Source organism: Vombatus ursinus, unplaced genomic scaffold (genome assembly GCF_900497805.2).
Source record: "Vombatus ursinus unplaced genomic scaffold, bare-nosed wombat genome assembly UNPS02000580.1, whole genome shotgun sequence".
NCBI lineage: Eukaryota > Metazoa > Chordata > Mammalia > Diprotodontia > Vombatidae > Vombatus > Vombatus ursinus.
Genome location: NW_020940358.1, coordinates 2216937 through 2231456, shown reverse-complemented (window position 1 = coordinate 2231456; position 14520 = coordinate 2216937). Strand labels below are relative to the sequence as shown.

The 14520-nt window shown below is 39.8% G+C and overlaps 1 protein-coding gene across 5 annotated transcripts in view; it reads right to left on the bottom strand.

The window, feature by feature from the left end:
• The window catches only part of PNPLA7 (patatin like phospholipase domain containing 7), a 184947-nt gene that overhangs the window by 32674 nt on the left and 137753 nt on the right, over positions 1-14520 (bottom strand). For all 5 annotated transcript variants that reach the window (XM_027849420.1, XM_027849427.1, XM_027849422.1 and 2 more), the window contains 2 exons: positions 7892-7955; positions 968-1136 (listed from right to left, as the gene is read on the bottom strand). In XM_027849420.1, coding sequence (XP_027705221.1) covers positions 968-1136; positions 7892-7955 — 233 coding nt within the window. The remainder of the gene's footprint in view (positions 1-967; positions 1137-7891; positions 7956-14520) is intronic.

Below are 14520 nucleotides of genomic sequence, written 5' to 3'. Positions count from 1 at the left end.
TATATGCTCAGCCCTGAGAAATAGCTGTCTTATAACAACTCACAACCATGTTACACAGACAAGGCAATACCTTATTTAAAAAATCTAAGACACTATATGATGATGCATGACAGTGATCAGACAGGGAGAAAACTTACTTTTGCAACTTTCCTGGGGACTCATAGGGAAATTGCAATGATGGGTAGGAGAGGAAAATGATTCCCTCTCCCCCCAACAATCCTCTCAATCTACTATGTATTTTTTCATCAACTTATTGTATAGCCTAAGGGTAGATAATAAATCTATCTTGGGAACTACTATTTAAAATTCTGTAAACCTTTACTACTTCATGAGGGAGCTCAGTATGCCATTTGGTAGAGGGATACATACAAAGGAATGCTGCCAAGAGCTAAGAGTAGGATGAGAAGCCATCTTACAGGCACAGACAAAATGATGAAGCAGGGAGATGGAGGGACAGGCAGGAGAGGCAAATGAGCAAAAGGTCTTGGTCTAGAGACATCTCTTTTATAGAAAGAATTAGCAGCAGACCCAGTTTGGGTGAGTTACATCTGATCCATGAGGTTATAAGGCAGGAAGTGTCAGCTTTCTAGCTCCCAATTAACAGAAGGGGCCTCAGCACAACTCCTAAACACAGTTTAGAAATAAGCTGTATCGAAATAGGATCTTAAGATCATAGGATCAGAGCTGGAAGAAACTTCAGAATTTAAGCTGTCCAACCCCTTCATTTCACAGATGAAGAACTGAGGATCAGGGAGGTTGAGTGATTTGTCTAGGTCAAATAGGTCCAAGTATCAGAGGCAGAATTTGAACCCAGGTCAGCTGACTCCAGAGCCAGTGCTTCTTCCTCATCCTTCGTATCCCTTATGCTCCATAACACCTGACACTCTGGGCACATAATCAACATCAAACCCCAATAACTTAGAGCCAACTAAGCAATATCCTCATACTAGTAAAACTATCTTCTCACCTCGCCTACAGTGGGCTCTTGCTCCCCCAACCCCACAATCAGGATAGAGTCTGCCTGCCGAATACAGCGCTGGGTCCATGGAGTCAAGGTGCTGTCTGCCTGGTAGAGAACAATGCGGTGGATGTCTTCCTGTTGTGCCAGCCAACTGGACAATCTGTATTCGTGAATACTGAAAGACACACAAAGCAAGACCTCATTAATGCCCACTGCACTGTTTTCTCCTCAAAGGCCATTTCCTGAACATTATACATTAGGATCAAAAATGTCCCAGCCCACACATGTGTTCAATAACCACAGCCTCCCCAAGTTGGCAGCCAGATGGCAAAATTGATTAAATCAGCATTCTTTCCCATTTGTTCAGCATATGTGGTTTTCTCTGGGAGAGGCTATGCCCAAGGATAATCTTCTTCAAGAGAACCTTTTCAGTACTAAGAGTATTTTTCCCAGGTGAAGCAAATACCATAGAATCACAGCCTCTAGGAGTTGGAAGGGACCTTACTGACCACCTAATCCAAACTCTACACTTATGGAAATCCCTCTATAACCTACCCAACAAGAAGGCATCCAGCCTCTCATGGAAGACCTCTAACGAGGGAGATCTTACCACTTCTCAAGAAATCCACTCCACTTTGGGACCACTTTCATTGTTAGCAAGTTGTTCTTGACATCAAGCCTATATTGGCTTCTTTTCAACTTCTATCCATTGCTCCTGGTTCTGCCCTCTGGAGCCAAACAAAATAAAAGTAGTCCCTTCTCTATATGACAACCCGTCACAAATTGAAGAAACCCTAAGTCTTCTCTTTTCTGGGGAAAGCATACCTAGTTCCTTCAAACTGGTACCCAAACTGAATACAGTACTTCAGATGAGGTCTAAGCAGAGCAGAATACAGTGTAGAACTACACCTCCATATTTCTGGAAACTTTGTCTCTCCTAATGAAACACAAGAATGTATTAACTTTTCTTTGGCTACCACATTACCTTACTAACGAACCCATGTTGAACTTGAAGTCCATTAAAAACCCCATATATTGTTCAGAAAAATTTCCATCTAACTCCATCTTCCTGAGTCAGCTAGTGCTATGGACTTAGTGGACATTTACCACCTGTGTGATCCTAGGCAAGTCACTTAATCCTGTTTGCTTCAGTTCCTCATGTATAAGATGAGCTGGAGAAAGAAACCCCAAACGGGGTTATGAAGAGTTGGAGGCAAATGACAACTATATCCCCTACTCTGTACTTATGATTTTTTTTTGTATAAAAGTGTAAGACTTATTATGTCTACTGAATTATGCTCTGTTGTTGTTTAGTTGTTTTCAGTCACGTCTGACTCTTTGTGACCCCATTTGGTATTTTCTTGGCAAAGATACTTGAGTAGTTTGCCATTCCTTCTCCAGCTCGTTTTACACATAAGGAAACTAAGGCAAACAGGGTTAAGAGACTTGCTCAAGGTCATACAGCTAGTAAGTGTCTCAGGTCATATTTGAACTTAGATCCTCCAGACTCTAGGCCTGGCACTCCATCCACTGTGCCACCTAGCTGCCATGAATTATTGTCTAGCCTGCTAATATCTTTTTGGATTGACTCTGTTGTCCAGTGTATTAGTTATCCTTTCCCATTTTGTGTCATTTGTCAATCTGATGGCCTTGCCACTTATACCTTTATCCAAATCACTGACAAAAATGTTAAACAGTACAGGATCAAGCACAGATCTCTGGGACAGTGTATTGGATACCTCTGACTATGCTGTTACTGAACTATTAAAAACAATCCTTTGATTCCAGTTACCCAATCAATTTTGAAATCATCTAACTGTACTATTGTCTAGTACAAGGGTGGGGAACCTGTGGCCTCGAGACCACATGTGGCCCTCTAGGACCTAAAGTGGCCCTTGAGGCTGCAGGTTCCCCAACTGATCTTACTACCATCTCAACAAGAATATAATTAGATATTTTATCAAAACTTTTCTAAAAATCTAGGTAAATCAACAGCATTCTTCAAATTTACTTGGTTAGTAATCCTGTTAAGAAAGTAAATGATGTTAGACTGGGATGACTATTGATGACTATTATAATCACTGCTTCCAGAATTTTTTTTAGGAATTCAAATCAAGCTCTTCTACCTACAGTTTGCAGACTCTGCTTTTCTTTTGTTTTAAAAAAAAATCAGGACATTCGCCTTTCTCCAATCTTTTCATAATTATCCCATTTTCCATGATCTTTTAAATATCAGTGACAGCTCTTTTGCTGCCTTTCCATTGTCCTTACAGGTCACATGCATGCCAGGCCACTCTACTATATCACTGCAGTGTCCCCACTTGGCTGAAACTCTCTTCAGCTAGACGACATAAAGTAACAGATCTACAAGCTAACTAAGAAGGGCCTGACTCCCTTACAGCTTAATGTGATCCTGAGAGACCAATGGCACATGTATACTATGTAATTGGCCACAAAATTTTGAGAATCCTGAAGTCCAAGGGACTTGCCTCTGATCTTTCTGAGGATTTTTATCATGTGACCAAGAAAGCTGTTGCTGTTCAAAAACATCTTGAGTCAACAGAAAAGAAAAGGATGTTAAATACTGTCTGATTCAGAATGAGAGACAAATTCACCAACTGGTTAAATACTACAAGACCAAGAAAATGCTCCCACCTGACTGGAAGTCCAAATCATCCCCAGCCTCTGCTTTAGTTGCATAAAATTTGACTTATGTACTAAAATAATAATAAAGTCTTATTTAACTGAAATAAATATCACTGACAGGTGTTTAATAATCACATCTGCCAGTTCTTTCAGTAACAAAGGATGTAGTTCACGTAGGCCAGGTAACTTAAATTCATCAAGAGCAACTATGTGCTCTCTTCTGTATCTTAGGTATCAATTCCCTGTTATTTCTGTTCTGTCATTTTGAGTACAAAGGATATTCTCCTTCATACAGAAAACAGATGCAAAATAAAAATTGATCAATTCTGCCTTCTTTCTGTTGTCAATTATTATTATCTCATTTATCCTAAGCAAGATGGATCCCTTTCCCTTTAGTGAGCCTCTTTTTTCTACAACAAAGTTAAAGCAAACAAACACAATGCCCACCACAATTCCAAAGGCCTCAGGATGAAATACGATATCCACCTCCTGAAAGACTCAGTGGACTTAAAGTGCATACTGAAGCATATCTTTTCTCTCTCTCCCTCTCTCTCTCTCTCTTTAAACATGGTTAATTCAGAAATTTATTTTGCTTCGCTTCATATTTGTAATGGGCTTTGCATTTCTTGCCTTCTTAAAGGGCGGAGGGAGGGAGAAAATCTGGAATTGAAAATAAAAAATTTAAATTAAAAAAAAAGCAACACTTTTTTGTCCTTAACTTCCCTTGCCAGATCATTCTGAGCTTTAGTACTCTTGGCATTATTTTTACAGGATTCTTCCACACTTTTGCATCTGTCCTCTTTTATCTGGACTTACTACTACCTTCTGTATGTTTCTTTTTAAAATTTAAATTGGTTGACGTGTTCCCTGTGTATCCATATTGGTCTCTTCAGACAAATTCCATTTTCCTCCTCATTAGAACAGCTTCCCTTCACATCTTCAGAAATTCATTATTGAGTACCTGGCATTCCTCCGGGGCTGACTTCTCTTGTAACAATTAGGTCATGGGATCCTACCTCTTTCCTATAAACCTTTTGAAATCTGCTTTCCCAAATCTAGGAAATATGGCAGACTATGTCTAGATTTCCTCTCCTTCTTGATCACAAATTTATACAATATTGTATGTCCACAGAGAGTATCTTACACTGAAACCCAGAGAGGAGGGTATCAGCTGTAGATGCAGGGCAGGCAATGCCTTCTCATTAAGGCAAGGGAAAGAGGTGGGAAGAGATAGGTCCACTCCAACTTGCCTTGTAAGGTGGCATGGTATGAATACACCTAAGGATTTGGAGTTTGGGTAAGGTTTTAAGGTTTCCTTCACTATGACATTGTTATATATGGAAGATCCTGGATTCTCGAAAGCTATACCAGGGCAGTGCAATCTATGGCAGGCCTGCCAAGGCTCTATCATATGACCCCATCATCCCCTCAACCTATTGTCCTATATCTCTTCTCTCAGAGCCAAACTCCTAGAAAAATCATATTCATTTCTTCCATTCTTCTCTTACTTCTCAAACTTTTGCACTCTGTCCTATATTATTGCCCTGATTATTCAACTGAAACTGCTCTCTCCACGTTGCCAATGATCACGTGGTCACCAAATATGATGGTCTTTTCTCAGTCCTCATTCCTCTTGATCTCTCTGCAGTATTTACACTGTGGACCACCCTCTCCTCTTGTATATTTTCTCCTCTCTGAGTTTTGTTGACACTGTTCTCTCTTACTTCTCTCTTCCTGGCAGTCTGATGACCCTGTCTCTTTTGCTGAATTTCATTCATATGATACCTGATAACTGTAAAGGCATCCCAAGATTTTGTTCTGGATTTCTTCCCTCCTCTCTCTCACTCTCCCTTTTCATCACATCCCATGGGCTTGCTTATCACTTCTATGCAGATGACTCCCAAATCTATTCAGACCTAGTTTCTCTCCTGAACTCCAGGTTCCATAAATCAAAAGCTTATTAGACATTTCATATAGATATATCCTAGAGTCATCTCAAACTGAATGTTTCCTACAGAAGTCTTTATTTTCCCTCTACCCTCCCATCACCCTCCTCTCCCATGACCAATGTCCCTGTTTCTGTCTAGTCACCCAGGTTTGAGACTTAGTAGTCATCCTTAACTCCTTACTCTCTCCCACACCATATATTCAATAATTTTGCTTAAGTAGTGTCAGTCAGTTGCTAAATCTTGCTGATTCTACCTCCACAACATCCCTTGCATTTATCCCCTTCTCTCTACCCACATAGCTACCACCTTACTTTAGGTCTATATCACCTCTAGCTTAGATGATCACAAGAACCTCCTGACTGATCTCCCTGCCTCCCAGCCTCTCCCCTCTCCATTCTATCCTCCACAGAGCTGCCAAAATAATTTTCCTAAAGCACATCACTCTCCTACTTTAAAAAAATCTAGTGACTTCCTGTTAACTATAAGATCAAACACAAGATCCTTGGTGTGGCACTTAAAACTCTTCACAATGTGGCCTCAGTCTATCATCATGGGCTTATTATACATTATTTCACTGAATTCTAGAGTCCAGACAAACTGGTCTATCTCCTGTCTGTTTGTCTGTCTTGGTTTTTGGAAAGGCCATCCTCCAAGCCTAGAGTATACTTCTTCCTCACCTTCATCTCTCTGAATACCTAGTTTCCTTCAAAGCTTAGCTTAAGAACCATCTTCTACATGAAGCCATTCCTGATCTAGCTGCCAGTGCCTTTGTCTCCAGCCCCCCAAATTATGCTACATTTATTTTGCATATACATACACACGCATGCACACACATATCGTCTGCCCCTGTAAAATGTGTAAAGTCCTTGAGTGCAGGGACTCTCACTTTTATTTTTGCATTCTTAGCCCCTAAGATGGTGCCTGGCACACAGCAAGAACTTAAAAACGATTGTTCACTAATTGAACACGGACCTCAAGAAAGACAATGTGTGTTGTCCAAAGCCAAGTCTGACTGAATACACAGAGACTCATCACCAGAAGGGTGGATGACAACAAAGAGGTTGTGGGTTTATTTTGGTCACAGGAACCCAAGAAATGGATCAAAAAAGACTTATTGCATTTATGACAAAATATGGCAATAAATGACAGTGGAAAGGAATAAATCCTGCTTAGGCCTACAACAGAAGGCTACCTGCTTCCCAGAATACACAGTAAAGGCATTTATTGGGGTGAAAGGGCTGGAAAGGACAAAAATAAATTCAAAGCTTATAAAGTGTCCACCTTCAGACAATGAACATTTAAGTGATCTATTCTGCAAATGCGAAACCCAAGGCCAAGAACAGGAAGTTACTTGCCTAGGTACAGCAGCAAATGATGTCACCTACAGAGTTGGTTCAAGTACCCATGGGCTTCAAGGTCAACTGCTAAGGCCAAGACAACACACAGTTTTCTCTCAGAGAAACCATCTGGAAACAAGTCTGCTCCTAAAAGATACTAATAGCTTAATTTCAATTCAGAATACTGATCTATATGTGGGGCAGTTCTGGAACCTTGGATACAGTGAGACTTCAAATACTTATGTGAACCAACAGGAAACACAGCAATCTTTGGAGCCTGTGAGCTCTTCCACATTGCTCTGCTCTCCCTGGGCCGCCCACATCCCAGCTAACCTTTTTATGCTCATCAATTCCTTTATTCTCCTGCTGCTATTTGTTCTCTTCAAATACCCACACACCAAAGAGGAAATGGAAGAGCTGGCCTGGTTCAAATGAAGTGCTTTCTGATATCGCTACTGAAAAAAATGCTAGAGCCAAGAATTTAGGGACTTGGATCAATTTTCCAGCTTCCATAAGTTCAACCAAGGGAAAAATTATTCACTGATTGGACCCAATATAAAAAACACATTATTTTAAGTGTGTTGATAAATGTTCTTTAAAATTTTTTTAAAAATTTAAGAGTTCAGGGGTCAGAATCCTGATCACAAATGGAATGATGTGTTGTATGATAAAGCGAAAAGAATTCTGGGTTTGGAGTCGGAGGACCTGGGGTTTAAAGCCTTACTCTGTTATCCTACATAGACTGACTTGAACAAGTCACTTTACCTCTCCAGGTCTCAGTTTCTTCATATACAAAATAAAGAGTTTGGCCTAGATGACCTCTGAGGTCCATTTCAGATCTAAATCTATGAGCCTTGGACCTTGCTGGGCCTCAGTTTCCTCATCTGTAACATAAAGCAGCTAGACTAGATGATCTCCGCATCATTTTCAGATGTATATCTATCAACCTATGAATTTGGGGCTAATTGGCAGAAAGGTCAGACTCAAGGTTGGCATACCTGTCCAGAGCTGCAGCTCCGAGACGCTGTTTGATGTTGTCACTGTTCAATAGCAAGACTGGGCCTGAAATACAGGAATATCTATGAGTATTTTCTTTAAGTACCCACATCACACGCAAGGGAAAGGACCTGTGCCCACCTTTGCTTTTTTTATTTTTTAATCAATTTTATTTTCAGTTCTGAATTCTCTCCCTCCCCTTACCCCACTCATTGAGAAGGCAAGAAAAACAAAACTCATTACAAACATGTATACTCAAGCAAAACAAATTCCTTCATTAGCTATGTCAAAAGAAAGAAAGGAATAGAAAGAGAAACAGAAGAAAATATGCTTTAATCTGCACTCGGAGTCTATCAGTTCTCTCTCTGGAGGTTGATAACACATGTCATTATGAGTCCTTTGGATGTGTGGTTGGTCATTGTGTTAACCAGAGTTACTAAGTTTTTCAAAGCTAGTTATTTTTACAATATTGCTGTTATTATATAAATTGTTCTCCTGGTTCTAATCATTTCACTTTATATCATTTCATATAAGTGTTCCTAGGTTTCACTATCCTTATAGCACAACAGTATTCCATCACATTCATATATCATGCCTTGTTCAGTTATTCTCCAATTGATGAGTACCCTCTCAGTTTCCAATTCTTTGCCATCACAAAGAGCTGCTATAATTTTTTTTTAATATGGCTCTTTTTCCTCTTTGTTGATTAGAGGGTGGAGCCATGAACTCTAAAACTTCCATTTAAGTAAGGAGTTCAGCTCAAACATCTCATTTCTCACCAAGCTGTACTACTTTGGAACATCTCAGATTTCTCAATTCAACTCAATAAACATTTATTAAATGCCTATTATGTGCCGGGCACTATGCTAAGCTTCTGCCCCATGTCCCAGTATTACGAACCTCTTTCAGCCTCATTCCAGTCATGCTCCCCACCTCCATCTCCCCAACTGAATTTTCAGCCTTTTTTGTGTCTTCCTCCATTAGACTGTAAGCTTCTTGACAGCTAGGATTGTCTCTTTCTTTCTTTCCTTTTTTTTTCTTTCTGTATTTGTATCCCAAGCATTTAGCATAATGCCCGGCATATAGCAAGCACTTAATAAATGTTTATGACTATCAACTATTGGAAAGAGATAAGGCAGAAAAGCACTGATCGCTCCATTTCTGAGTTTTATCCTTTCAGAAAGAAAAAAAATAAAATTAACTTTTCCCCGCTTTTGGTGGTAACCAGAATTAATGGGTAGTTACCAATTGTGTTAGGATTGTTTTCCCTTTCCCACTTAGAGGTATATTTCTGGAGGACAGAAAGGAGGGAAGGAAGAGATGCAGAAGAGGAAGACTGTTACCAGCACTGACAATTCACGAAATTAGGTGTGGATTCAGGAGAGGAGAAAGAACAAGAAGACATTGGATATTGAGCATGATTTGGATTTATAAACATTTAGATACTTAGAACATGTGTATCAGGACCCTTTACCCACATAGGGAAAATACAGAGGCATGGTATTATGTTGTGTCAATATATCCGCAGATATTCTACTTTGCAAAACTCTACATAAATTAGACAGGTTATCAGAAAGGTAGATAAATAAAGTTATACCACATGTGTAAATTTTACATGAAATAGAAGTACCTACTCAGGGGCCCCTTTTCTCCTATATAGTCACGATTTTCCTTTTAGACCAAGAACGGAATCTATTCATATCAGTCCTTAAAATCATGTTATACTTGTAAATTCCATGCACTAGGCATCTGCCAAAGCTAATTTAACACCTCATATAAATTTGCCAGCAAAATCCAGGGGATGGGAGAAAGCCATTAAATTAAAAATCATTTGCTTTTTTTCTACTCTCAAGTCAAGAATCACAGATGCATGACACAGAGACTGGAGAGTGGGAAGAGACCACGCCCAGCGCAATATAGGAATAATTAAGGTAAAGAGAGGTCACCTGATACCTCATCTTGGCCAAAGGGGAAGTAGTGCTAGGAGGTGGTGTAACAGAGCAGGAAGAAAAATCCAGGTGTCCTTGCTCTCACCTCAGTGATCTCTTTTTACCATTTCGAAAAACACCAGGAGAAACTCCCTGGCAATGAAAGAAATCACATTGTCTCCCACGTTGGCAACCCCATTCCCCCAATTCACAATAACTCATCTCCAATAGAAGAATAAAAGTAAGTCTATTAATAAAAGAATATACTATTTAAAATGATGTGTTATGCAAATAAATTTAGAGCATCAGATCCTGGAATATTTTCTCCAAGGGAAGTGGCAGAAGATCCATCACTTGGGACATTTAAATCTAAACTTGACAAAACAGAAGATACGTATTATTGGCAACTTCCTAAAGTAGCTTCAGGGAAGAGATCTGTATAGCTCCACCAGTAACCGTGATGATAATGAGATTTTTCAAGCAGGCAGGGGCCTGTCTCCTAGATCCTTAAAATACTCCCAGGAAGAAGGCACACGACTAGAATTTTTCTTTTATTTACAAAGAAACTAAGGCCCAGAAAGAGAATGCAGAACATGCATGACCACAAAGTAAGTAATTCAGTAAAGTGAGACCCATGAACTAAAACTATTCAATTTCTCTGCTTCATTTGAGGCTGCTGACTAACCTTTCCTCTTAGATACTCCTTCTGCTCCCTGTTTTTTGTGACACTGCTCTCACACACCCCCCCTTCCTCTCCTCCCTTTTTTGGTTCTTCATCCATATCATGCCTCCTAACTGTGGGTATTTCCCAAAGTTCTGTCCTGGGCCTTCTCTTCTCCCTCTATACACTCTCACTTGTTAACTCCATCAGCTCCCATACATTTAACTACTGTCTCTATGCAAATGACTCCCAAATCTACATATCCAACCTCAGTCTCTCCCCTGAGTTTCACTCCTAGATCACCAATTGACTATTGGACATTTCAAACTGGATTGCTTCAGTGACATCTTAAATTCATCATATCCAAAACTGAATTTATTATCTTTCCTCCTAAACCCTCCCCTCTTCCAAACTTCCTTATTTTTGTCAAAAGCACCATCATCCTTCCAGTGTCTCAAGTTTGAGAACCCAGCATCATCCTGGACTCCTGACCCTCACTCACCCCATACGATCCAATCAGTGGCCAAACATTGCCATTTCTGTATTTACAATATCTCTTCCACCAGACCCCTTCTCTCTACTCACACAGCTACCGCCTTAGCTCAGGCCAAGATTACTGCAACACCCTCCTCACTGGTCTAGTTGCCTTGTCCCTCTCCACCCTATACACTGCTGCCAAAGTAATTTTACTTAATTGCAAATATGACCATGTGACTCCCCTACCCAACAAACTACAGTGGACTCTAGCTTCAAATACAAATCCAGTCCTCTAACTTTTAAAGCCCTTTACAACCTAAGCCCAATCAGCTGACCCTGGTAGCCAAATGGCACTGTGGAAAGAATGCTGGCGTCAGGAAGGCCTGAGTTCAAATCTAGCCTGAGACACTTACTAGATGTGTACCCCTGGGCATATCATTTAACCTTGGTGTGCCTCAGAACCTTCATTTATCAAATGGAGATAATAATAGCACCTACCTCCCAATATTGTTGTGAGGATAAGATAACATTTGTAAAATACTTGGCAAATATTAAAGCACTATGTAAATACTAGTTATTGTTATTTTTCTAGCCTCATCGGACATTTGAAGGGGAAGGGAATAAGCATTTATATAGTGTCTACTATGTGCCAGGCACCATGCTAAGCAACTTACAGATATTATCTCATTTGATCCTCACAACAACTCTGGGAGGCAGGTGATTTTATTATTCCCAGTTTACAGTTGAGGAAACTGAGGCAGATAGGAAACTGAAACAGACCCTGCCCATGGTCACATACTTAGTGTCTTTTTTTTCTAAAATTTTTTTTTAATTTTTATTTTCAGCTCCAAATTCTCTCCCTCTACCTGCCCCCAATCCATTGAGAAGGCAAGAAATATGATACTCCTTATATGTATGAAGTCTTCCAAAATATATTTCCACATTAGCCAAGTTGTCAGGGTGGAAGCAAGAAAAATAAAGAAAATGAAAAAATATGCTTCAAATTATACTCAGGGTTCAACAGTTCTCTTTCTCGAGGTAGACAGCATTTTTTATCACGAGTCCTTTGGAACTGTCTTGGATCACTGTATTGTTCAGAGTTGCTAAGTCTTTCACAGTTGAATATCATTATAATATTGTTACTTTGTAGTTCTGCACACTTCACTTTCCATCAGTTCATATATGTCTTCCCAGTTTTATCTGAAGCCATCCTCTTCATCATTTCTTAAAGCACAGTAATATTCCATACATAAATACATATATGTATTATTAAATTTATATGTATGCTGTATATATTTTTATATGTACTTGTCTCCCTTATTCAGATGCAAGCTCATTACGAGTAGGGATTATTTCATTCTTTGAAACTGTATCCCCATCCCCTACCACAGTGCCTGGCATATGGCAGACACGTAATAAATACTTGTTGGTTGATTGACTGATTGTGAGTCATCATGGTAAAAGGTAAATGAGCAATGGCCTTTCAACTTTCAGTCTTTTCAGGACCTCTGTTTGATAGCTTGTGGAATAACCTGTACTTCCACAAATGTAGCAGTGGCCTCTCAGGAACCAGTCCAGACAACTCTGCAGCAGACACTCCACCCTCTCCTGATACTCCTTGAGCTAGGAATGTGTTATTTGTGAGTGTACTCTCTGGTCACAAGCACATGTGGATCAAGTTATCTGCATCACTGGTTATAGTGCAGTTCTTAGAGATATGTTAAAAGATGATCACAGAGTTTCTAATCTCTTCCCTCTCCAACCCATCCTTCATACCACTGCCTAACATAATCCTTCTTAGGCAAAGATCTGGTCATGTCACTATTTTGCTCAAAAGTCTTTGCTGTTGTTCAGTCATGTCCAACTGTGACCCCATTTGGGGTTTTCTTGGCAAAGATACTAGAGTGGTTTGTCATTCCTTCTCCAGCTCATTTTACAGATGAGGAAACTGAGGCAAACAGGGGTAAGTGACTTGCCCAAGGTCACACAGTTAGTAAGTGTTGGAGGCCAGATTTGAACTCAGGAAGATGAGTCTTCCTGACTCCAGGCCCAGGGCTCTAATCCACTGTGCCAACTGCCTCCCCCAATCTTTAGTGGCTTCCAAAAATAAAGTTCAAACTCATTTTCCTGGCAATCAAGGCCCAATCTGTCCCCAGTCTACATTTCCACCCATGTTTCATATTACTCCCCTTCACACATTCTACGCTCCAGTCAAAGTGGACTGTTCTCTATTCTATTCCCCCAAACATAGCCTATACTCTCTCATTTCCACAACTTGACTCACACTGTTTTCTATGCTTGCAATTTCATCCATCCTTTGCCTCACTTCTTTTGCAGTATTTCTACCCATTCTTTAAAGCCCAACTCTACTACCACCTCCTCCAAGATTTCTCTGAAAGCTGTAGTGATGGTGACCCAGTCTCAGGGCTCACAAAGCCCTTTGCTTTGCATCCCTCTAATGAGGCTGCTGGTGGCTCAGCGGTTAAAGTACTGGGCCTAGAGTAAGGAAGACCTAAGTTCAAATCTAGCCTCAGACACTTCCTAACTAAGTGACCCCGAGCAAATTACTTAACCTTCGATTGTCTGATAAAATAGATCCACTGGTGAAGAAAATGGCAAACCATTCTAGTATCTTTGCCAAGAAAACCCCAAGTGGGGTAACAAAGGGTAGGACATGACTAAACAACAACAAATGAACCCATGATGCAATATATTGTGTATTATAGTTATCTGCCTTTATATCTTCACGTTCCCTTCCTGGTAATAATACTAATGATAATAGCTAACATTTATGTGGCACTCACTATGTGCCACACACTATGCTAAGTGCTTTTACTAGACTATGTAAGAGCTATGTCTTAAACTAAACTTTCTGTCTCTCATAAAAGTATTCTGCACACAGTAGACACTTAAAATGTATCCTGAATGAGAGAGCCAGCGCTCTGAACACCTTCTATATCTCTCTCCCGTTCCATCCTTCATGCCTTTAGTATGATTCTCTTTTGATGAAACAGCTATGGTAGCAGCTAGTCAGAAAGATGATATTATGAGATTTTGCACTGTCAGGCTCAGCAATGACCCAATAAGTTAAGGTTTTAGATAGCCCTGAATTGTAACACATAAGAGAGAATTGTTTCTCAATTCTAAGAGCTGAAGGAGTATTACATCCTAACTCAGAATCAGTATCACAGTATCAAAGATCTAGATTCAGAAGGTATCTCATGGACCATTGGGTACAACCTCCTCATTTCACAGATGAAGAAATATTTGTAGAATGTAGAAATAACATTTGCATTATCTACCTCACAGGGTAACTTTACTGAGAGTAAAGTATTTTATGAACTTTAAAAGGAATTTGAGTCACAATGAAGATATAGCACAATAAAAATACTTTAATTCTTTAAAGTTCTTTCTGCAAAATAGCAACTCTTCATCTACTCAAACCAAATACCCATGTTTAAGAGTGGTTAGGAACTATGAAAGAGAAAAAAGCTATCCTCAGTGCTCAAGGGAAGCCTCTAGAAATGCCTACTCTCCATTGCAGGGGTGAAATCTGAGATGAATG